Source organism: Rhinolophus ferrumequinum, chromosome 7 (genome assembly GCF_004115265.2).
Source record: "Rhinolophus ferrumequinum isolate MPI-CBG mRhiFer1 chromosome 7, mRhiFer1_v1.p, whole genome shotgun sequence".
In the NCBI taxonomy this organism is placed as follows: domain Eukaryota; kingdom Metazoa; phylum Chordata; class Mammalia; order Chiroptera; family Rhinolophidae; genus Rhinolophus; species Rhinolophus ferrumequinum.
Window position 1 is genome coordinate 50573440 of NC_046290.1, and position 22456 is coordinate 50595895.

Here is a 22456-nt window from a genome sequence, read left to right on the forward strand (position 1 = left end):
CAAACATTTCTTCTGTATGTCGCATCTCAACCAACTTGTTTATTGACTTTCCTCGCTTCTTCCTTGGGTTGGAGCCTCTGTGACTTTTCTACTGTATTCCAGAGGATGTGTATGTTGCTTCCTTCATGTGTTTATACTTTTAACTCATTTCGAATGTGTCCCTAGGCTTCGGGGTCTGCAGGCACAGGAGCAAAACAAACTGTAAAGGGGCAGATGTGATTCAGCCGATGGAAGGGGACAGCAGCATCTCACCTGTCACAGTGGGACCTGGGCACACACTGAAAATGGGTGTGCCTGCCCTGAGGGAGTCTCCTTATCTCCACACCTGTGTTGCCAAATCACAGCCCTGGCACTGGTGATGATGAATCATTTAGTGAAAAAAGTTATTCTTCAATTTTTTGTCTTTCCTCCAGACCAGGAAGAGTTCCTAGTTCAAGTTTAAGAGCAATTTGGATCAACCGTGTATATTTTTATGATTACCCATGACACTAGTTTTCCCTTTACTGTGGTGATACAACATCATCCCTTAAAATTACTTCTTCTAGTAAAGAATGGAAATTTAAGAGAAAGCACTGTGTTAAGACTCCCAGAAGTGAAAGGACTATGTGAGCCACGGAGGTCTGTGTGGGGCCCTGAGTAGCTAGCTGCGGGATTGCTGGCGTGTCCTCCTGGCCCTGCCTGGGGAGCTTGACCCATTTCGGGGGGAAATGGAGGCTCTGTGGACCTCAGTGACAGAACACATGCAGGTCCCATAGAGAGGGGCCCTTCTCCTTCGCCTGGAGTCCTGGACGTGGGACCCACACATTTCCATCACGAGTAGGCGTTAAACTCAAACACTCGCATTCAAGCGCTGGCTTAAGAACCAAGAAGACCCAGCTGCCCTATTGTGAAGCCCCTAGAAATATTTTCATACCAAAGAGCTGCTTCCCTAACAGAATCAGAGGATTGTCTAATCAAACGTTTCAACTTTAAAAATAATTTATACAGAAAGAACTCATCGGTTTCATGGGTGTGAAAAATAAAAACCAAAAATTAAGGTAAATAAATTCCTTTGCAGGGCATCTGACTGCATTTCCTCTGACTCATGAGCCCCTTCCATTTCCCCTCTGCCCTCTCCTGGGACGTCCTGTCTGCTGGGCTCCCTGGTAGGGAAGCCCCATGGGAATGGGGTCTGATCCAATGGACCCTCTCCTACTTGCTTCCATCAGCTGCCCCTGTTCTCGCCCTCAATGCGCAGTGTGAACTTGAATGATCCTGGCTACAAAACCCTGGCATAGATGGCAAATCCCAGCTTCGATTCATTTAATACAATAAAAGCAAAGTTCTGTTTACCTGAGGAGGAGAGAAGTGTGTATGTATCTCATCTGCCCTGATCTGCAAGACAGGTGTGGACAAGAGGGTGGGACCTACTTACCAGTTTGATGGCTTGCAAGCTGGATCCTCAGTGCCTAGGACCCCTCTGGAAGCCCATGGAGGAGAGAGAGGGAGCCAGGGGTGGGGAGAAGAAGAGGGAGGCGGGGGGACAGAGAGAATGTGTGTGTGTGAAATCATGCCCCTGCGCAGTCAAAATCCTGGGGACAGCTACACTTGATTAATGGGATTCAAATGAAGATTTCCAGAGGAGGTGACATTGTAGTTATCACCATCTTGAGTCTCCAAAGAGGGCTCAACCGGGCACAGAGGGATTTGTAAACCAATCTGGGAACTGGGACATTTAGTTATTCTCTTAAAGGGGCATAAAAGGAGGTTAATGGTGGCTATCTCTGAGTGGGTGGCTTATGAGTTGTTTAATTTTCTTTTATAGTTTTCTAAAATTGTTAGAGATACTATTATCTCTATTGTGAGAAGAATACCAAAGGTGATGAACTGAAATACTTTGAGCTCCATGACTGATTCCTTGGGGGAATTAGTTTGAGAAAGTGCCTCTTGAGGTTCCTGACGGTCACAAAGCTCTGAAGTCGGGCCCCTGGCAGCCTGAGTCAGCGCTCTCCTCTGCTCTATGCCTTGAGGTGGGTGGCTCCCATGGCAACAGAGCAAAGGTCAAAGAGATAAGATGGGTATCTCCACACCGTTTGAACATACCTGCTCTTGGGGACTGGTAAGGGTGATCACCAGGTGAGCAGGCTGCTCTTTCAACAGCCTAAAAATGAACCTTTGGCTATTCTCTTGGAGAAAAAAATAGATTTTAAAGTTTAAGTGGTGACTGAGAAAGATAATAAAAATGGGCCAACACATTTTTTAAATTGTAAAAACTACATATGTCATGCGGGGTCTTTGGTCACGCTCCCCACATAAGAACGCAGGACATGGTGAGGACAAAAAGGAACACCCACGGAGCCATAGATAGGGGAGTCATACCACTATAGTCTCGCTGGCCGCTGGGTTGGAGACACAGGAAGCTGGAGCCACACAATCTGCAATCTGCCATCCACTTCTCTGCCAACCAACCAACTCCCTTGCTAGCTGCAATCTGCGCCTGCTAGCTCAGCCACGGCAGTTCTATTAGTGGCTAATGGCTAACTGGTAACAGCTGATGGCCAACTAGTCACAGCTGACGGCCATCTACTACCCGAGCCAGCACCTTTCCATGTGAGGCTGAGAGCCTGGAAACTGCTCTCTGGGACTCCGTCCCCACATTATAACTTAAAATTGATCATTTTAACCATTTTAAAGTGTACAATTCAGAGGCATTAAGGCATTAAGTGCATCCATGAAGCTGTGCAACGCTCACCAGAAATGTTTCATCACCCAAATGGAAACCCCGTACTCACCGCTGACACATTCTAAAAGATAAATTTAATTTTTCTGTCCCCCAAATGTGGGACAATTGTAAAGTAACAAAGAAAAACAATTAAATAAACAAAACCCTTCTTTAAAGGTAAACACATTCGGAAAGAAATAACATTAATACTTCTAATGACAACATACGAATCTGTTCACATTCTAGGTACAGAAAAAGAAAACCTAATGGGATACATTCTATTGTGAATAAAACAAAATCTCAAATAAAAGTTTCACAAAAAATTAGTCTTTAAAATCCCTTTTACATTTATTGAGTGCCGAATATCCACACTGTACATAGCAATCAAGGAAGTAGAATTAGGGACAGCTGCTGGGAGTACAGCAAGGAGAAGTGCCACATAGTGATGGCCTCCAATCTTATTAATGGTTACCTACTGTCCTGAGGTTAGAAGGCTCCAGAAGGAATATCTGGGCTCAGTTAGTTCATAATATCTGCCACAGGCTTGGGAGTAAGAGGTAATAGCACTTTGGCTAGTTGTTTTCCAACCCAGGAGTCGGATATGGGTTGGTAACGGGTGCCATTAGTTCTAGCACCATTTTCTCATCATATTTTAATGCAAGTGAGTAGTGACTGGAAAATATTGCTACTGAATTGATAGACGGCTATTCTAGGACCTATATCATATTATTTGGTGGTTTTAGTTTCTCGTGTCCTAGGAAAAGAATAGAACTGAGGATTATTGGCAAAAGAGTACCTCTGGTAGGCATATGTCCTCCCCACCCAGAGGACATTACAATTTATGGCATGTCCTATGACTGCCCTGATATACAGACTAGGCTCCTACTCCACGAGGGCAGCTTGAGAACAGAAAAGCAATGGTTGGAAGACATTTATATTGTTCCTGTATTCGGCTAACTGGACTAGCACCGTTCATGGTGTGAGATTTTTCTCATTTGCTTTTTTTGTCCATTCATTCATTTATTTCTTAAAAAGTGTATTGAGTGCCTTCTATGTACCAGGCACTGATCCAGAAGTTGGTGATAAGCAGTGACTGAAACGGTGGAGTGACTGAAATGCCTTCCTGACTTTACCAAGGCCCAGTAGCCCAGATGCCGGCCATTTCAAATTGCCCACTTCCATCATCTCAGGACAACATTATCCTTTCCTGGGGTTTCTTCTCCTCACTGTTAGGGAACAGCAGTGCAACTCTTCCTATATTATGAGACAAAGCCACAATCATGATAATCAGCTCCATGCAACTAGAAAAATCTGCACCAAACAGAATGACACAGACCCAAGCCTTACCCACCCAGCCCTTTTCATGTCCACCATGGGCACTCTCACAGAGCCAGGCGTGGCCACCTTCTCTGGGCAAGGCACTTGCTTCTGTGTAGGGGGCAAAAAACAGGCAGGGCTCAGCAGTGTTCCAAAAACCAGTGGTGCTCAGAGTGGAGAAGCAAAATAGCCTTTCTCAGGCACAGGATGCCTGAGTCAAAAGGAAGGGAAGGAAAAGAACCACAGAGGAGCTGGAAGTAGCAGAAAGTCTAGACAAAAATGAGCAATGGCTGGGGAAAAACTTGGGGATAAAACACAGTTCTTTATTGTAGAAACCAGAACAAAGGAGTAGGCATATTGCCATACTGCCCTTGACAATGAAATGGGCCTTATGCTCCATGAGGGGTTGAGTGATGAGGTGAGTGAACAAGGGGTGAACCAAGGTGGGGTGTTCCCATGGAACGCCTGAACTTGATCTCTCACAGACAGGGAGACCCCCTGGCCAATAGAACCATTAACAATCGTCTACTCCCTTCATTTGTTAGAAAAAATGTGAGTCATTCCAATAAAACCCGGCTATTGGCAGAGGGAAATCTAACATCTGACTTGTGAGTTAGAAGGAACCAGCTGCTCCAGCCTTCAGGACTCAATAACTTCCTATTTCCAGTCAAGTTCCCAGCTGTCCCAAAGCTCAGAAAAAAGGGGATGGGCCCATTCACCCTCTCCTCTAGACACACACCCCAGCCAACAGCAGGAGTGTTCCAGATTTTATCAGCTTCTTAAATGCACGAGGCATTGAAATGAGACACTTCAGTGTGCTTTCGAAGCAAGAGAAGGGCCAGGTGAACCCAAGTTGAGGGAATAGATGAGACAAGAGTCACACCAGTAAAAGACCTGAACTGCACCTTGCAACAGAAAGGTTTTCTAGTCCCCCCAACCCCAGGCTGCCCGAAATCCTACAGCCAAGGGCCCCACGCCCCAGTGCTCTTGGGATCACAGCGGGGGTCCTGCGCCGGGAAGTACACAGGCACTGAGTGTTTGTGGTAGAACTGCAGACGGGAAAGCAGCTGCTTGACGATATGGGGATATTTTCTTGACAGGTCATGTCTCTCTTCTGGGTCCTGATCAATATCAAAGAGCCAGAGGGTCTTGGTTGGTGGGTCCGATGAGGGTATCTCAGAAACATTGTATTGAGTTGGTGGAGGGAACCAGTAACCACAGCCTGGCAAAGAAATACAACAGTTTATTGGGGAGAGACACGGTAGGCAGGTTCTAATTTCCCGGAGGGAACTGGGTTCTGGACATGGACCCATGAAAAAGATGGGGTCTTTGATGCTGTGTCTAGATCTGTCTCAGATTCTGACCTCTGGTACTTTAACTAGACGTGTGTCACTGCTTCACAACGAGGGGTACAGGAGTGTGCACACGTGTGTGTGTGTGTGTGTGTGTGTGTGTGTGTGTGTAGCGAGTATATTTAGTTGTCACAATGACTTGGGGGGGTGCAGCTGGCATTTAGTGGCCGTGGGCCAGGGATGCTAAAATGTCTTGCCATACCTGGGGCAGTTCCAAACAATGAATTGTCTTGACGCCAATGCCAAGAATGTCCTCATTATAAACACTGCTTAATTATGTCACAGCCTTAACCATCATGCACGTATTTAAAAAGTATTTAACAGATGTCACTTTTAGAGGATGTGCTCAGAGGAAGCAGGCCTCCTCCCCCAGCGACACCATTAGTTCAGGATGCAGCTTTTCGGGATTCTCTTTGCTGTGCTCAAGGGCCACACACATCTGAAATCCCTATTTTCCACAAAGCATTAGAGTTGTATTTCTCCCTTTCACTCCCCTTATAGTTAATTCTGAATTGTTTCGGGGGAGGGGTGTATGGGGGGGTCGGGATTAATAGATGACAGGACTCCTCCCACCTCCTCATTCAGCAGCCCCAGAATGATGTGGTTACATTTTGGGAAAAGCTGAGTATTCTACCTGGGTAGCCCGTGAGGAGTTTCCAGTTCTTGTGCCTAATTGCAGCATGGACAGATGTGTTGAAAGCTGAATATTCTGGAAGAGAAGAATCATCCGTTGCTGGAATCATGCTGTTCCTAGGACCTGGGAAGAAATAGTTTGGGAGAATTAGAGCACTGTTAATGGAATGTGTTGTTGCAAATCAGCATTTTAGATCCTTCTTGCACAACAGTAGCTTTTATTCAACACTGGAGTATAAATGTGTATCCCGATGCAGAAATGAATCTTTTCTTAAATATAAACAGAGCTATAGTTACATTAAATGTCAGTCATAAACCACCACAAATATAAAGGAAATCCCAAAGAGATTAGAACACTAATTCATCCTTAAAAATCACTATGTTCTGCCAACGTAGAGCTGGCTATAGGCAGAACAGAGTTTTGTTACAGCATGGTAGGTTGTTTTTGTGTGTTTTGTTTTTATTGCTAAATAACTGAATTAAATAAATACACTTTCTGTGTGTACTTATACCTATGTAGATAACATAACATTATAAAATGTACGTTTTAATGGAGTCTATCGCAAACTATGAGAGTTCAAGCATGCCATGATAAATAGTACATATATTTATTTTTTTAACCATGAGGTATGAAATCTAAAAGTAAGTGAGCAGTGCTCAGTTAACTATTCAGCCAGGATAATTATGGATGTAAGAATGAATCTGGTACACAAATGATTGGTTGGTATCCTGGATTACACTACTTTACCGTCTTGAGGCCTTATGTTAATTGACCAATCAGGTTTTGAGGAGAACAATTAATACCAGCTCCCTCCTCCTCTCTTGAGTTTAGAACCAATTGAGAGGTAGAGGCCAGACAGATGGAGCTAAAAACGTTGCTTTTGTTACTGATAAAGTTGATTGGAGAGAACATACGAGTAGTTTCAGATCATCGGCAGAAAGGCCTTGCTGATAACTGACCCTTGACTTAGAAAGACTAAACCACCCGTCACTTGTCTTGCAGGACACTCATCAGGTGCCCTCAGAGTGCACAACTCAGAGCAGACCAGAGTGCTGCCATATATCCTGGGGACACTCTGGCTCTGAAATTAGAGAGACAAAAGGGTCTGAATTGAGCATGCTTAGTTCCTTCTTTTGGATAACTCCCTCCTTCGCCTACTTGTGGGGAGGAGCGAGTAAGGTGCAGAGAGATCTGCATTCGACTCTCGTTGAAGACCCTGGTGGATCCCTGAGGGCAAGGTATGGAGTCCCCCAGCTCACTCCTACCTGTCCGTGTTTAAAGGCCTCAACTAAGGGCCTAAACATACAATATTTAGTCTGTTTTAGTCCATGTTTATTTAACTTTTCAAATATGGTCACAGAAATCAGCTTGGGTGCACTTTCAAAGGCAGCCAGACAACCCATCCAATGGGTGGTGTGTGATATATCCATAAACGTGCACTCTCCACCACAGTGGTTGGTCCACCTGGCCACCATCCTGTTATAAAGGACTTGAGAGCACCCTTGTCCCTGCCAGGATGAGATTTCCATGCTGCTCAGAGTTAAATGCAGGAAGCACTGTCGGAGGTGGAAAAGGCAGGGTCCCATTCTTTTGTGAGTTTTGTGGAAATGACCCTGGAGAGACACACTGGAGACTGAGTCAATAAACACTGGTGGTTTCATCAGACCTTCAGTCTTAACAATCATGTATCAAAAAAAATCATTAGTGCCAAAAAGGAAGTCTTTTTGACTTCTTGTTTCTCTATGTGCCTGTGGCTATTTTGGCTCCATACAAACAGAAGCTTCCAATGACCGAGGCACATGAGGGTGTCTGTCCCAGAAAGTGTGTTCTTAATACACGGCCTGTGGTAGAACTGGGAGCCCTTAGGATTTTACTCCTCACCAGTGTGTATAAAGGCCACATTTTGATAACAAAGAATGGTAAAGAAAACAAGGCTGCTTTGTGAACATCAACAACAACAAAAAAGGAAACTTAGCTATCTCAGCAATACTTATATGTTTCTTAAAACAGACAGGAACATAAAATTCCTAGACAATAAATAAGGCTAAATGATGAAAGATGCTCTTATCTCAATGATACATTTTCATTTCCACAAGCTAAACAAAGAGAAAATTACACGGAGTAATATAACTAACATCCTGTGAGCTGTCACCCAGAATGAAGAGATGTTAACATTTTGTCATACTTGCTTTTTTTAAATAAAAGAAACAGGATGATGAAAACGAAGTGACAGTCTCTTTTGTCCCAATCCTTTCAAACTCAGTACCATCATCCACGCCCTCAGAGCATGCTGTTGTCAGGACTTCAGTGTATAGGGTTTCCTTCAGCCATTTAAAAATACAGTAACATATAAATGTATCAAGGAATAACACACAGTATTGTTGTGTATTTAAAAATGTATGTGTGTTATGCTATATATATCCTGAACTTGTTTTTCATCCATCATTGTATTTTCAGAGCTCTGTGATTATAAATGCATATATTTAACTTTAATATTTTGCTATATAAAACAACCACATTTTATTTATTCTGTAGATGGGCATTTAGGTTGCTTTAATTTTTTTTTTTTTTGCTACTATAAGCTATCCTGCAATGAACATGGTTACCCACATTTCCTGTGTACACGTCTGGAAGTAGAACTGTCCGATTGCAAGGTGTACACCTTTCCAACTTTACAACAAATACTAATGGGCCATCCTGCTGGTAATGTCCCCATTTCTCCACATCCTATCCCTGATACTTTCAGAATTAACTTTTTTGCCTATCTAAAAATGTTATAAAGAATCTTTATCTTTTTAAAAATCATTTGATCATCAAGAACATCTTTCGTTTTCCGTGTCAATCCAAAGGCTGCTTTAAAAACATTTTTTAATAACACTCATAGAGCATAGTGCACAAATCATGCTTGATGAAGAGTGGTCTCTCTCCTCAAACACCAGTCCCCTCAAGAAAGAATGTTACTAGCACGTTAGAAACCTATGTTGGCAGCCACCATTTCTTACCGTGGTCTTCCCAAGGCAGCTGCTATCCTAACTTCAATTTGTGTTTTCATTAGTGAATCAACAGGGTATTGGATAGACTATTGAGACACAGGAGACAGAGATTTCTTAAAATGTTAACAAACTTTTCGAGTTTCTCTGGCACAGCTGGAATACATTCAGATTTGATAGATATTTATTGATTAACAACTATGTGATAAGAAAGCATTGTGTTCTGCATGAAGTAATAAGCAAAGAGACATGTAAGAGAAGTTTTGAATGTACAATCTAAGATATTTGGGGACTAAAGGTTATAAATAATAAAATTCCAAGGTTTCAAGTTTGGTGATTTGGAGTATAGTGTCGCGGCTGGCATAGTAGATAGAGATGCTGCGGCAGGTGATAATATGATTCTGGAGCTGACTTTGAAGTGTTAATATGAACTCAAGGTAGAAATATCAACTACATATTGGAGCTAAAGCACCTCACCCTATATGACAGACTGAAAAACACACTGATTCAAGCACCACCCACAATGCCGTGATCGTTGAATCCTAGAAATGGATTAGTTGTCTGCAGAGTGAAGCAAAAGGAAAGCAGTAGCCCAGAGACAGAGTACTGAATGCCAAAGAAAAGTGTGAGCAAATGAGGCAGACAAGAAAATAACATGAGGAAGAAAACCAGTTGAACAGGACATTGCAGAAGTCAAGAGAGCAGAGAGTTTCAGACTATGAATCAGAATTACCAAATATTCCATCCATCAGCTTGATGGATTGAAAAAAGGGCATTGTATTTGTTAAGCTCTGAGCAGAAACTAGGGAGTTCAGAGAGAAGCATAAACAAACAAATCTTTCTCTTTTCCTTCTGAGCTAAAAGCCCCCTCAAAGATAATAAGGCTTTCTGGCCAGACATAATTACTCAGTTATAAGTTGGATTAGTCATGTGTATTGATTTTGGATGTGACAAAGGAGATCAGCAGACAATTTTAAGGCTAATGAAGGAAATCAGTATCTTACATAATCTGTAGTAAATTTATAGAGCTCCTTATCTGAGCAACCTCTAGAGCGAGGTTGACCAATAGTTTCAGTGGAGAACTGTGTTCTCCAGAGCCAGAAGGGTTCTAAAAGCACCTTGGGAGTTGTCTTCAGATGGGATGGTGAGTTAGTCGGTGGGGGTTCAGGTTCCCTATCTCCATTTCTATCAGCGTAGTTTAACCCTGAAGGAAGAATCTGTAGTATTTGCTAACCATATTGTATTTGTCTGTGTTTTTGTTTGAAGAAAGGGTCTGTGGCTAAAATATAATTTTAAAGACACTAATTAGTGACAGGTGATTTGATTCACCAGCTGGGGAAGGGACTGAGGGATGTCTGAGGACACATATGCTCTTCTGGTGTTCATAAAAGGCAGCCTTGCTCTCTGGGCTGTATGATGCATCCTCCTGACTCTTTGGAAATTACTGTCTACTTTACTCATTGGTTGTATTTTATCAAATACATGATTTTTTTCAACTATGTACTTTATATGTTTATTGTATATAAGTTGGGAAATACAAAAATGTATGAACAGGGAAATTAAAATTACCTAGAAATTTACTGGCTGCTGTTAACATTTTGGTGTATAACCCTTGAGACTTTTAACTACACAAAGTTTAAATAAAATAAACATGTTAGCTGACCTGCAGATATGAAGAAGTAAGTTCATAGACAGACAAACTTTTCATGCTTAGAGAAAATTGGGCAGGGTGGTGAGGAGTCCCAAGCATTAGTGCAGGGGTGAACAGACGGTCTGGGCCTCTTCTTCTCTGGAATGTTGTTCAGGTAGAATGAACTAGGCATGACTGCAGAATGGGGCTTAGGAAGGTCACAGAGCTTAATCCTGTGACCCTCAAGGAAAGCACTGCTAGGGAAGGCAATGAAGACACATTTGTAGACCGAGTACTCATATAGGCCCCGCCTCCCCCCTCTCCCAGAAGGCCACGGTGCAGGGCAGTACAGAATTTGCATGTTTGGAGCCAGAGTGCTTGGGTTCAAATCTCAGCACTATCACTCACAGGCTGTGTGACGTTTGGCATTAACCGACCTCCCTAAGCCTGCCTTTCCTCATATGTAAAATGAGGACAATATCATATTTCACAGGATTGGTCTGTGGCCTAAATGTGATGATACATTGAAATGTTTATTAGTACTATGTCCAGCATATAATAAGTGTGCAATAAATGTTATTGCCAGTTGTGCAATCTTGGGCAGCTTTCTTAACTTCCCATGCCTCAGTTTGCTGTCAATAAACTTAGTATAATAACAGCAAGTGAGATAAGGCATATAAAGTACTTAGAATAGTATCTGGTATATTGTAAGACTATTGTCAATATTCGAGATAATAACAGCTAATACTTACAAGCACTTACTATATGCTTACAAACACAAAACATTGTGTTAAGTGTTCTAAGTATGGTAAGTCATTTAATCCTAGCAATAACTCTGTGAAATAGGTAATAATGTCTGGCAATAACTATCACTTCAGTGCTAGCTACTATCAGTATTACATAGGTTTTTCTTTTATATCCTTTTACTCAAGACCTTACATAAAGGAGGAAGGTAGGCAGAAGTCATTATTTACCAGAAAAAAACAAAAAACAAAACACATCATTTACTTTGGTCTGGGTTTGGAGAGGACCTATATTGGCTCCCCATTCATGTTCCAGAATTTGGACAGGGTTAAGGGGAAAAAGCATCAATGGTGCAAGCTTTAATTTGCCACTTTTAGGGTTTAGTCCCTTTTCTGTCCTGTTGAGTGGCCTGCCTTTCAACTGTGCCCTTTTTGGTTTTGATCACTTTTATAATTTACGAAGATCAGCTTATAATTTTATTCTATCTCTAATGATCCATTTATTCTTCTTGCTAGTGTGATGCCATCTTGATATTTTAATGCCACATGCATATTTTCTTATAGCAAAACTTACTCGCTTGGGCTAAGAAGGGCACCCCCCCAAGCTTTTCCAGATATTTGGCTGTCACAGTATTTCCTAGTATGGAATACTGTCAGGCATTTTTTTTTTTTAATTAGTTTCAAGTGTACAAAACAACATAGTAATTAGATGTTTCTATGCCTCACAAAGTGATAACCCCAATGGTGAGCCTATTATCTAACTGACACTGTACATAGTTATTGCAATATTATTGACTATATTCCCTTTGCCGTACTTTATATCCCGTTGACTATTTTTTTAAATTATAGTTGACATTCGATATTATTTTACATTAGTTACAGGTGTACAGCATAGTGGTTAGACATTTATATAATTTATGAAGTGATTCCCCTGATAAGACTAGTATCCATCTGATACCATACATAGTTTTTACATTGACTATATTCCCCATACTATAATTTACATCCCCGTGACTATATTGTAATTACCAATTTGTACTTTTTAGTTCCTTTCATCTGACTCACCCAGCCTTTCAAACCCCCTCCTACCTAGTAACCATCAGTTTGTTCTCTGTATCTATGATTCTGTTTTGTTTATTTTGTTCTTTAGATTCCACATGTAAGTGAAATCATATGGTATGTGTCTTTCTCTGTCTGACTTATTTCACTTAATGTCCTTTAGGTTCATCCATGTTGTCACAAATGGTAAGATTTCATTATTTTTTTTATGCCCAAGTAAATATTCCATTGTATCTTCTTTAATTTCTCTCTTCAACGTCTTATAATTTCCTGCGTACAGTTCTTTTACTTCCCTGGTTAAATTGGTTCCTAGGTATTTTTTTGATGCAATTGTAAAGGGGATTGTTTTCTTAATTTCTCTTTATGATAGTTAATTATTGATGTATAAAAATGCAACTGATATCTGAATATTAATTTTGTATCCTGCTACTTTACTAAGTTCATTTATCAGTTCTAATAGTGTTTTGGTAGAAACTGTGGGGTTCTCTCTCTCTCCCTCTCTCAGTATATATACATATACATACACACACACACACATATATATATATATATATATATGTGTGTGTATACACACACACACACACACACACACACACACACACACACACACACACATATATATATACTGTAAATAATCACAGTTTAACTGCTTCTTTTCCAATTTGGATGCCTTTTAATTATTTTCCTTGTATGATTGCTGTGGCTAGGACTTCCAGAACTATGTTGAATAAAAGTGGTGAACGTGGACATCCTTATCTTGTTCCTGATTTTAAGGAAAATGCTCTTAGCTTTTCCCCATTGAATATGATATTAGCTGTGCATTTGTCATATATGACCTTTATTATGTTGAGATATGTTCCCTCTATTTCCCACTTGGTTGAGAGTTTTTATCATAAATTGGTGCTACATTTTGTCAAATGATTTTCTGCATCTATTAATATAATCATATGGTTTTTATTTTTCATTTTGTTTATGTGGTGTATCACATTAATTGATTTGTGGATACTGAACCAACCTTGCATACCAGGAATGAATCCCATTCAATTGTGGTATATGATCTTTTCAATGTATTGCTGTATTCAGCTTGCTAATATTTTGTTGAGAATTTTTGCATCTATATTCATCAGGGATATCAGCCTATAGTTTTCTTTTTTTGTATTGTCTTTGTCTGGTTTTGGAATCAGGGTAATGGTGGCCTCATAGAAGGAGGTTGGGAGCTTTCCCTCCTCTTGAATTTTTTGAAATAGTTTGAGAGGAATAGGTGTTAATTCTTTTTTGAATGTTTGGTTAAATTCACCAGTGAAGCCATTTGGTCCAGGACTTTTGTTTGTTGGGAGCTTGTTGATTACTGATTCGATTTTGTTAGTAGTAATTAGTCTGTTCAGATTTTCTGTTTCTTCTTGATTCAGCCTTGGAAATTTGTATGCTTCTAGGAATTTATCAAATTTCTTCCAGATTGTTCAATTTGTTGGCATATAATTGCTCATACTATTGTCGTAAGTTTTTTTGTATTTTCGTGGTGTCCGTTGTCACTTCTCCTCTTTCATTTTTGATTTTATTTATTTGGGTCCTCTCTCTTTTTTTCTTGATGAGTCTGGTTAAAGGTTTATCAATTTTGTTTATCATTTCAAAGAACCCGTTCTTGGTTTCACTAATCTTTTGTATTTTCTTTTAGCCTCTATTTTGTTTATTTCTGCTCTGATCTTTATTATTTGTTTTCTTCTACCCACTGTAGGCTTTGTTTGCTGTTCTTTTTCCAGTTCCTTTAGGTGTAAAGTTATATTGTTTATTTAAGATTTTTATTATTTCTTGAGGTAGGCCTACATTGCTATAAATTTCCCTCTTTCGCTGTGTCCCATAGATTTTGGGTCATTGTGTTTTAATTTTCATTTGTCTTAAGGTATCTTTTGATTTCTTTCTTGATATCAGTCAACCCATTCATTATTTAGTAACACATTATTTAGCTTCCATGTATTTGTGTGCTTTTCAGTTTTTTTCTTGTAATTGATTTCTAGTTTCATACCATTGTGGTTAGAGAAGACGCTTGATATGATTTCAATCTTAAATTTATTGAGACTTGTTTTGTGGTCTAACATGTGGTCTATCTTGGAAAGTGTTCCACAAGCACTTGAAAAAAATGCATAGTCTGCTACTTGGGCTGAACTGCTCTAAAAATGTCACTTAAATCCATCTGGTTGAGCGTGTCACTTAAAGTCACTCTTTCCTTGATTTTCTGTCTGGAAAATCTGCCCATTGGTGTCAATGGGGTGTTAAAGTCCCCTACTATGGTTGGGTTACTGTGTATCTCTCCCTTTATGTCGGTCAATATTTGTTTTATACATTTAGGTGCTCCTATGTTGGGTGCATAGATGTTTACTAGGATTATTTCCTCTTGCTGAGTTGATCCCTTTATCATTATGTAATGTCCTTGTCTTTTATTATAGTCCTCGTTCTACAGTCTATTTTGTCTGTATAAATATTCCTACCCCAGCTTTTTTTTTTCTTTCATTTCCACTTGCATGTAATATCATTTTCCATCCCTAACTTTCAGTCTATGTGTGTCTTTTGATCTGAGGTGGGTCTCTTGTAGACAACATTTATATGGGTCTTGTTTTCTTATCCATTCAGCTACCCTATGTCTTTTGATGGGAGTATTTAATCCATTTACATTTAAAGTGACTATTGATAGGTACATAGTTATTGCCACTTTATTATTCATATTTTTGATTCTTTTGTTTGTTTGTTTTTTTTGTTCTTCTACTTAAAGAAGTCCCTTTAACATTTCTTGTAACACTGGTGGTAATGAATTTCCTTAGCTTTTTCTTTTCTGGAAAACTCTTTATTTCTCCTTCAATTTTAAATGATAGCTTTGTTGGACAGAGTAGTCTTGGTTGTAGGTCCTTGCTTTTCATCACTTTGAGTATTTCCTGCCACTCCAGTCTGGCCGGCAAAGCTTCTGTTGAGAAATCAGCAGATATTCTTATGGGAGCTCCCTTGTAAGTAACTAGTTTCCTTTCTCTTGCTGCATTTAGGATTGTCTCTTTGTCTTTAACCTTTGCCATTTTAATTATGATGTATATTGGTGTGGGCCTGTTTGAGTTTATCTTGTTTGGGACTCTGTGCACTTCCTGGGCTTGTTTGTCTATTTCCTTCACCAGGTCACAGAAGTTTCAGTCATTACTACTTCAACTAGGTTCTTGATCCCTTGTTCTCTCTCTTCTTCTCTGCCTGGCACAAGGTCCCTGGACTGGGGGGCCTGACGTGGGGCTGGGACCCTTCACTCTTCAGGGTGGAACTCTGCTGCTGAGGTGTTCCTTGTGGATGTCAACTACTATTTGGCTTGGCTTCAGCCGGCTTCACATCTCTGTCCTTTCTACCAGCCACGATGTGGCCTCTTATATATATCCTTAGTCGTTGGGGTTCTGTACAGTTACTCTTCAGATAATTCTCAAGGTTGACTGTTCTATATAATTGAGTTGTAATTTAAATGTAATCATGAGAGGCAGCAGACATAGCATTTACCTATTCCATCATTTTGGACTTTCTTTGTCAGGTATGTGTTTGAATGAACAGAGAAGACTTAGGTTTAAATAGCACAACTAACTTCAACTTCTGTGCTTACATTAAAAGTTCTTGAAAATATCTTGTTTGTTAATTATGTGAGTTGATATACCTCTCAGAGTTTATTTACACTAAATATTTGATTGGCTGACCATTTCTTCGTGGCTCATTTCAAGAAAAGTTCAATGGATACCATATTCAAAGTGAAGTTCAAGTCACTAGAATCCTTATTGTGCCAGCTAGTCTGAGTTCCACTGTCCACAGATTGCACGTCCCCCCAGATCATAGCGCATTTGGTCTACATTTGGATGGATGCGCTCGGTGCATGTGGATCAAATCTCTAGTCTGTTCATGGTTTTACATGTTCCCAAAACTGTGGGCTCAGGCCTTGGTGCTTCTCATCTCTCTGTGTGGTAAGGACTTACATACCCAGATGGGAACATGTTCATTGTTGTCTTGAGTCTTGTCTTTTAAATCATTCTGGATCTAAAAATAGAAGTTTTTCTCTAAAAATAGTTCCTGAAAAAATACTGGCTAGAACCCCCACACTCTGAGCTGATGCTTCCCTGACTCACTTTGCTTAATTTTCAGAGATGAAATAAAGCCCCCAACAGCCATATGGTTTGACCCTCCGGCTCGAAAGCTGGGATTAACAGAACAATTAGGACTCAGCAGTAGCGTTCCCTTCCCTGTGACTCTAGTTCTGGAAAAGAATTCAGAGAAACCACCGTGCATTTTAGTAGCTTTTAGAGTAATCTCTTTATATTACCTTATTAAGCTATTCAGCCACTCTGAATTCCTGTTGCCTTGTATGGAAAAGGGATAGAAACATTGCCTACCTCACAGGACGACTGTGAGCATGAAATGAGATCCTATGGGTGGAGAGCCTGCTGTGCACCTTGAGTATAAAAATCCTGGTTACTGGTCTCTTGAATTCCCACAGCAGTTGCCATAAGACTGGGTCCATAGACAAAACTGACTGACCAACTGAAAGAAATCATTTCGATTTTAGTTGAACCTGTGGCCTTTGATCAACAGCTATCAAAATCAAGGTATATGAAGTCTGCAACGACTGTACGATCTGAACCAGCTGCCAGGAAAACAAGGTATTATTAGAAAATTATGGGTAAGAGGGGATGGGGAAATGGGGAGGTATTAGTCGCAGGGTACTAATAACCTACACTTTAGGCAAGATGAGTAAGTCCTAGGGATCTGCTGTACAGCAGTGCGCTCATTGTTAACACTGTACTGTGGGTTTAAAAATCGGGTAAGTGGTCTTACCACACGTACACACACAAAACAGTAATACATGAAGTGGACAGGAGGAAACTTTTGGAGGAGATGGATATGTTTATGGCATAGATTGTGGGGATGGTTTCATGGATGTATATTTATCTAAAAAATCATCAAGTTGTATGCATTCAATATGTATAGCTTTTTGTATGACAATCATACCTTAATAAAGTGGTTTAAAAACAAATGAATGAGAAAGAATAATGTGAAAAAATGTGGCCATCCTACCTAAATTCTATATGCTAGACCAAAGATTTAGCCAAAATTGTGAAAACAGAGTGAAGTAGAACAGGGATTCCAATAATGGTTGTACACTGGGATCGCCTGACCCCCAACGGTCACCTTAATTCTTCACTCTGGCTTCCTGAGCCCAGCACAGCTCAGCCTCTTGCCTGGCCCAACCTGGCCCAGTATGGGCTGCCTGTCCTTCTGTCACCTTCAATCATCTGACCTCACCATCTTTAGCAGCAGCATCTATGATCCTTGTGATGGGTCTTGACAGAGCTCCTCCCTCCAAACAAACTGTGCAGCTGCCCATCATATAAAACAGCTAAAAGCAGAGCTGTCCAACCTCCACACAGGTTCATTGTAGGCAGTCCCCAGAAGACCTCTCAGGCTCCATGGACCCCAGGGTGACAGCCAGTGGCCAGCGCACTCTGCTGGATGCACCTGTGAGCCCGGGGAGCACGTGGCACTGCAGAATGGTGAAGCTGGTGTGTGGCTCTGGGTTACAGGGAGCCACATGCTCTTTGTGGTTCAGGGCCTCCCCCACCCTTGGGGCCTGTGAAGCTCTCCTGGGAAAATAGGGAGGCCTGAACACCATTAAAAGTTCCAGCCCCTCCCCCTCCCGAAACTCATCCTACCCCTTATTTCTGGACTTATTTTTGATTGCTGCAGGTTTTCTGTTACATCCACACTACTTATTTAGAATCCTGTCTCTCCTTGGAGAAATCCCTACAACACGAAACAGGAGTGTCAGGGAAAATATGCCAGACATAAAGCTAATCAGAAAAAGGTGAGGAGGAATATTACAGATGTTATTTATTACCTACAAGGGAAAAATCAAAATGCTCATAATTTTTATGTATGCACTGCACATGACATATTTCAAATGAATCTAGGTTTATGATTTTCAGTTTACAAAGTCAGTTTCTCTGACACCTACTCATTCAGTCCATATTTGATATTTTTAAAGTCCTAGTGAAAAAAAGAACTTTGATGCGGCCTGCTCAGCCCAGACAGAGTTCAAATGTTAATCATTGCTGAATTGTGCATAATGAGCAGTCAGAGAATGTGACTGTGTTAAGAGAACGTCAGTAGCTGGTAATGGCTGACATTAGCCAGGAGTGTGAATTGAGCAGGAGAAACCAAAACACTGAGAAAACAACCATCCAGTGAATCCTCAACTCAGGACTGTACTAGTAAATTAGTCCACTAACATCTTCTCATACTTTGGTTCAAATTGAATCTTGGATAAATATTCTATTTTATATTACTCATTCATTCGCCTATTAAACAAATATTTATTTTGTTGATCATTCTATGTGCTAGATATTAAGTCTTCAAAGTGAATAAACCGGAGAACAGCACACGATAATAAAATAATTTTGTTAAAACACCATAAATTCTAAAATAGTAGAATACACATTTGTTGACTGAGAAAATGCACAAAGTGCTGGGAGATTCCCAAGAGGATCTTAACTGCCTGGGAGGATCCAGGAAGGTAGAGCTCACTGATCTGGGCCCTAAGGACAAGATGAACAGGACAGGTAAAGAAAGAGTGACCAAGATGGTCCAGGGAGGGGGAGCGTCTCTCCTTGAATATTTCTTCTCCCTGTGGAAGCTTCCTCCTTTTCAGTTTATGTATTCTGGCTCCATTACCTTTCTGCTGTCCCCATGAGCCACCCTGCCTTCTTTCAGCCCTGTGTCCAGGGTGAAGAGCAGGGGCAGGAGGCAGAGAATTCCTGTCTATCTGACTGCCCATAACACAGCCTCCACAGGAGCTACTGTCTGCTGTACCATGTGCATGACCACGGCCTGGATCCCAACCTGGGGGCCTCGTCTCCACATGCTCCTGCTGCAGTTAAAGTGGTAGAAACACACAGACTGAGAAGGGGAAGGGGGCAGAGGATGGAACCCTGGGGAGAACCAACGTTTGACAGGCAAAGCAGAGAGGAAGGAGCCCCCAACAGACCGAGGAGGAGTTAGCTTAGAAGAATGCTTCGGAAACCACGGAAAATATTCCATGGAGAAAATGGTTACTGTCAAAGAGAAGGAAAGTATGAGAAAGCAAGGAAGGTAAACAGTGGCTCTGGCAGATGGGATGTCACTGACTGTGGACACAGCAATTTCACTGGGCTTGTAACAGATAATGCCCAGAATAAACATGAACGAGGGGTCCAATGAGCTTGCAGTAACAAAGACAGAGAGAAGGGTGTGTATTTTCTCTAATCATCCTCCAATTAAAGTGAAAACAGATGACCATTTCTAGTTCTGACATCACGGTTCATGTGCTAGCCACCATCTCCCTTCTGATCCTGCCCCACACAGGCTAATCTAATGCAGAACTATAGCTGTCCTTTGAATTCACATTTTCAGTTTGTTTCTCTCTAAATACAAGTCTTTCAAGTAATTGGTAGAGTCCGTCAGCAAATAGCTATAAATAGATACTGTGTATATAAAAAAAGGGAAACTATCCCAAAATATTCATCTTCAGCCTGTGATTAAGATGATGAGCATGAACCAGGCTGAGCCGTCCGTTCTCTGGCTGGAGATGAAAGAAGAAAGACTGCTCCCCCGCCCCACAACATGGCATTTAGTGAAATACCAACTTTCACAAAGGCCCACGGTCCCGAATGCCTCGCTGAAGGCCGTGCTCTTCCTGTGTTGTACAGTTCATATTCCAGTGCACAGGAAAAGACGTGTCTAGGCTCTGAGCACATTTTTGGAGATGGATGAAATAATGCTAATTTAATATTTAATTTGGAAGGGGGCCCTGCCCATGGAATCAGCCCTTGATGGCAGTCAGGTGGGCCTGGCCTCTCTTGGCAGCTCGGTGATGCTGCCCTTCCCGACCCTGGAAGCTCACTCTGGGGCAGCAGTGGCAACAATTACAGTGCAGAAAACTGAAGCTGGTTGGCACTCGTTCAGGGACAGCCCTCCACAGCTTTGCTATTCCATGGCTCAAACCCCAGCACGTTACACAAACCCTATAATCACTGAAATGAGGGCCACGAGGTGCTGCTTGCCAAAGGTAAAAAAGTAAAAATTTCAGACAACTCTTTCTAGCCTACCCCAGTGCTTGGCAGTAGCCCAGCTGAAACTAAGGATGTTTTATATTCTGAGCCTATCAGGTCTCATATAACCCACGATTCACAACACAATCTCTCTCCAAGGAACACTGGAACACATCTGAGATAGTCAGCAAAGTTGGTGTCTTTGCTCTAAACTGATTTAACAAATAAAATGTTAAAGAGGTGCCACTAATTCTTCAGATCACCTTGAAAGGTTCAGTTCCAGAGACCTGCCTTAAATGCTCATGAGTTTATAGACGCTGATTTGAATTTGGTAGCTTGATTATGATGTCCAACAGACAGGCAGCCTGAGATGCCTGAAGGCTTAGACCTCTCTCTAAAAGCCCTGTTTGTTAACTGTCACATCCATAATCCCCACAGTGCTTCCTGAGGAATGCTGGCTGTTAGGCACCTCACACACATTCATGAAATGACTCCCAGGAGGCACAGAATCTGAATCTGTTCTGGCCAGCCATCTGGAGAGACCTTCTCTCCCTACCAGTCATGTCGCCATCTTTTTGAAGCCCAAAGCAGGTGGGAGAGACTCAACTCTACTCAACTCCACACATCACTACCCACTTCTCTTACCCTGACAGCAGTGTTAGCTTTCACATTAGGGGATGATGTGTACAGATAAACCCCACTTCTGAGGCCTGTGTATGGAAAACCAGTTAAGACGGGGAAAGAAGACAGAACTGAATTTTCCATCTGACTCAAATAATAATGTTGAGAATCTTCAGGCAGCTTAGGAAAGAGAAGGGAGAAGCTTACTATCATATCAGGGGCTCATCTTACTGGAGGGTGGTAATCTACAAAGGTTTAGGTGATCAAATCCCCGCAGAGCCAGGTGATTTGCTTTGATGCTCTCTCCTGGCGCTAGTACAGTTTGTCACATGAAAAATCTTGATAAATATGAATAACTTAAAAGACAGATCCCCCAGGGCAACACCCTTACCCCCTGTAACCTCTTTCTTGGGGAAAGGAGGATTGTAACTAGGAAAGTGGGAGTATTTGTAACTAAACATTCCATGACAAACCCAGAGTTGGCTCCCCGAATGGGCAGAAGCAGCAAAGTAGGAAGCTGCCTACCAGACGGCTAAAGAGCAACCGGCAATCTCTACTCCTCACCAAGCATTTGGCCCAAAGGTCTCCCTGTGGGGATGGAATTCCAAAAAAAAAAAAAAAAAAAAAAAAAAGGCAAAAGAAAGCATTCTTCCATAACTGACTAAGGCTTTGCATTTTAGAAGGAATCAGATATCAAAACAACAGTAAGATATCAACATGAATGTTTTGAACATCTGCTTTGTTGAAGGAGCTGTGCAAGGTGTCATAGGAATTACAGAAAGGCATTACTTACTTAATTTTTTGTTTTTGGAGATGTGCCAGGTTTTAGAAACTTATCTCTACTCAAGACATTGAGAATGAGTTGGAAGGATAAATGTCAATAAAAGGCATTTAAATAATTTAAGCACCGGGTGGTCAGTTGGCTGTGCTCATAACACCAAGGTCACCCGTTCGATTCCCACATGGGCCAGTGAGCTGCGCCCTCCACAATTAGATTGAAAATAACGAATTGACCTGGAGCTAAGCTGCGCCCCCCACAACTAGATTGAAAACAATGACTTGACGTGGAACTAATGGGTCCTGGAAAAACACACTGTTCCCCAATATTCCCTCAATAAAAATTAAAAAAAAATAATTTAAGCATTAATTGAGTACCTAGATTTGCAAGCCGTTGTGCAAAGGACTTTGGGGAGTAAGTGTTACAGAACTCCAGAGACAGAAAGCTTATTTCCGGTTGGTGGGGTAAGGACAGGCTTTCCAGAGAAGGCGAGACTTGGGGATGAGTGCTGGCACTGAAGGATCTGTAGGATCCAGACAGG

At 41.3% G+C, this 22456-nt stretch overlaps 1 protein-coding gene across 1 annotated transcript in view; it reads right to left on the reverse strand.

The window, feature by feature from the left end:
- Positions 1-2777: 2777 nt before the first annotated feature.
- Positions 2778-22456, reverse strand: part of ARSB (arylsulfatase B) — a 148028-nt gene continuing 128349 nt past the window's right edge. The window contains exons 7-8 of the mRNA XM_033110835.1: positions 6005-6127; positions 2778-5240 (exon numbers count right to left, since the gene is read on the reverse strand). Coding sequence (XP_032966726.1) covers positions 4975-5240; positions 6005-6127 — 389 coding nt within the window. The 3' untranslated portion in view covers positions 2778-4974. The remainder of the gene's footprint in view (positions 5241-6004; positions 6128-22456) is intronic.